Source organism: Sinocyclocheilus grahami, unplaced genomic scaffold (assembly GCF_001515645.1).
Source record: "Sinocyclocheilus grahami isolate Dianchi unplaced genomic scaffold, SAMN03320097.WGS_v1.1 scaffold811.1, whole genome shotgun sequence".
Classification (NCBI taxonomy): domain Eukaryota; kingdom Metazoa; phylum Chordata; class Actinopteri; order Cypriniformes; family Cyprinidae; genus Sinocyclocheilus; species Sinocyclocheilus grahami.
Window position 1 is genome coordinate 248,362 of NW_015505990.1, and position 562 is coordinate 248,923.

General features: G+C 27.9%; 1 protein-coding gene across 1 annotated transcript in view; it reads left to right on the top strand.

Annotated features, from left to right (window-relative positions):
• Positions 1 to 562, top strand: part of LOC107562182 (serrate RNA effector molecule homolog) — a 22,042-nt gene that overhangs the window by 9,247 nt on the left and 12,233 nt on the right. The window contains exon 8 of the mRNA XM_016246769.1: positions 183 to 194. Within this exon, the coding sequence (XP_016102255.1) occupies positions 183 to 194 (12 nt within the window). The remainder of the gene's footprint in view (positions 1 to 182; positions 195 to 562) is intronic.

The following is a 562-nucleotide window of genomic DNA, read 5'->3' on the forward strand; positions in this document are numbered from 1 at the left end:
TTTTTTGTGATTTAACCTATAGCGTTTATACTAAATGTATTTAGACTACCGTTTTTCATTTTTCACATTTTTACCATGGTATTGAGGTGCTATATTTGAGGTTTTAACGGATTATTATGATCTAATTGTGTTATGGAAGACTAATGGTTAAAAAAAACACCTCAAACAGTTAAATTTAAAAGTAAAGTTTCACCGTATATAAATGAGATTATCAAAATCAGTAATATCTGTAAAAATTGTAGCAATGAACATAAATCTACAGCTGCATCCTAACTCAAGCTTCTATCAAATGTGTATTTCTAAGAGACAAAAAAAGTTAGATTTTAATATTATCAGGCAACACAAACCTGTTTCTTGATTTGAAATAAGATTACTTATTAGAACATGCAGAACTAAGAAATTATTATTTTTTTTCTATGAAGATATTTATTTTAAGGAAAAATGACTGGAAAAGTGTAAAGACTTCAAAAACAAAGTGTTTGTCGTGTTCTGACCATAAAGAATAATTTAAAACCACAACCGTCTGGTTTTTGCAACTTTCACATTGGAGCAAAAATCTGCC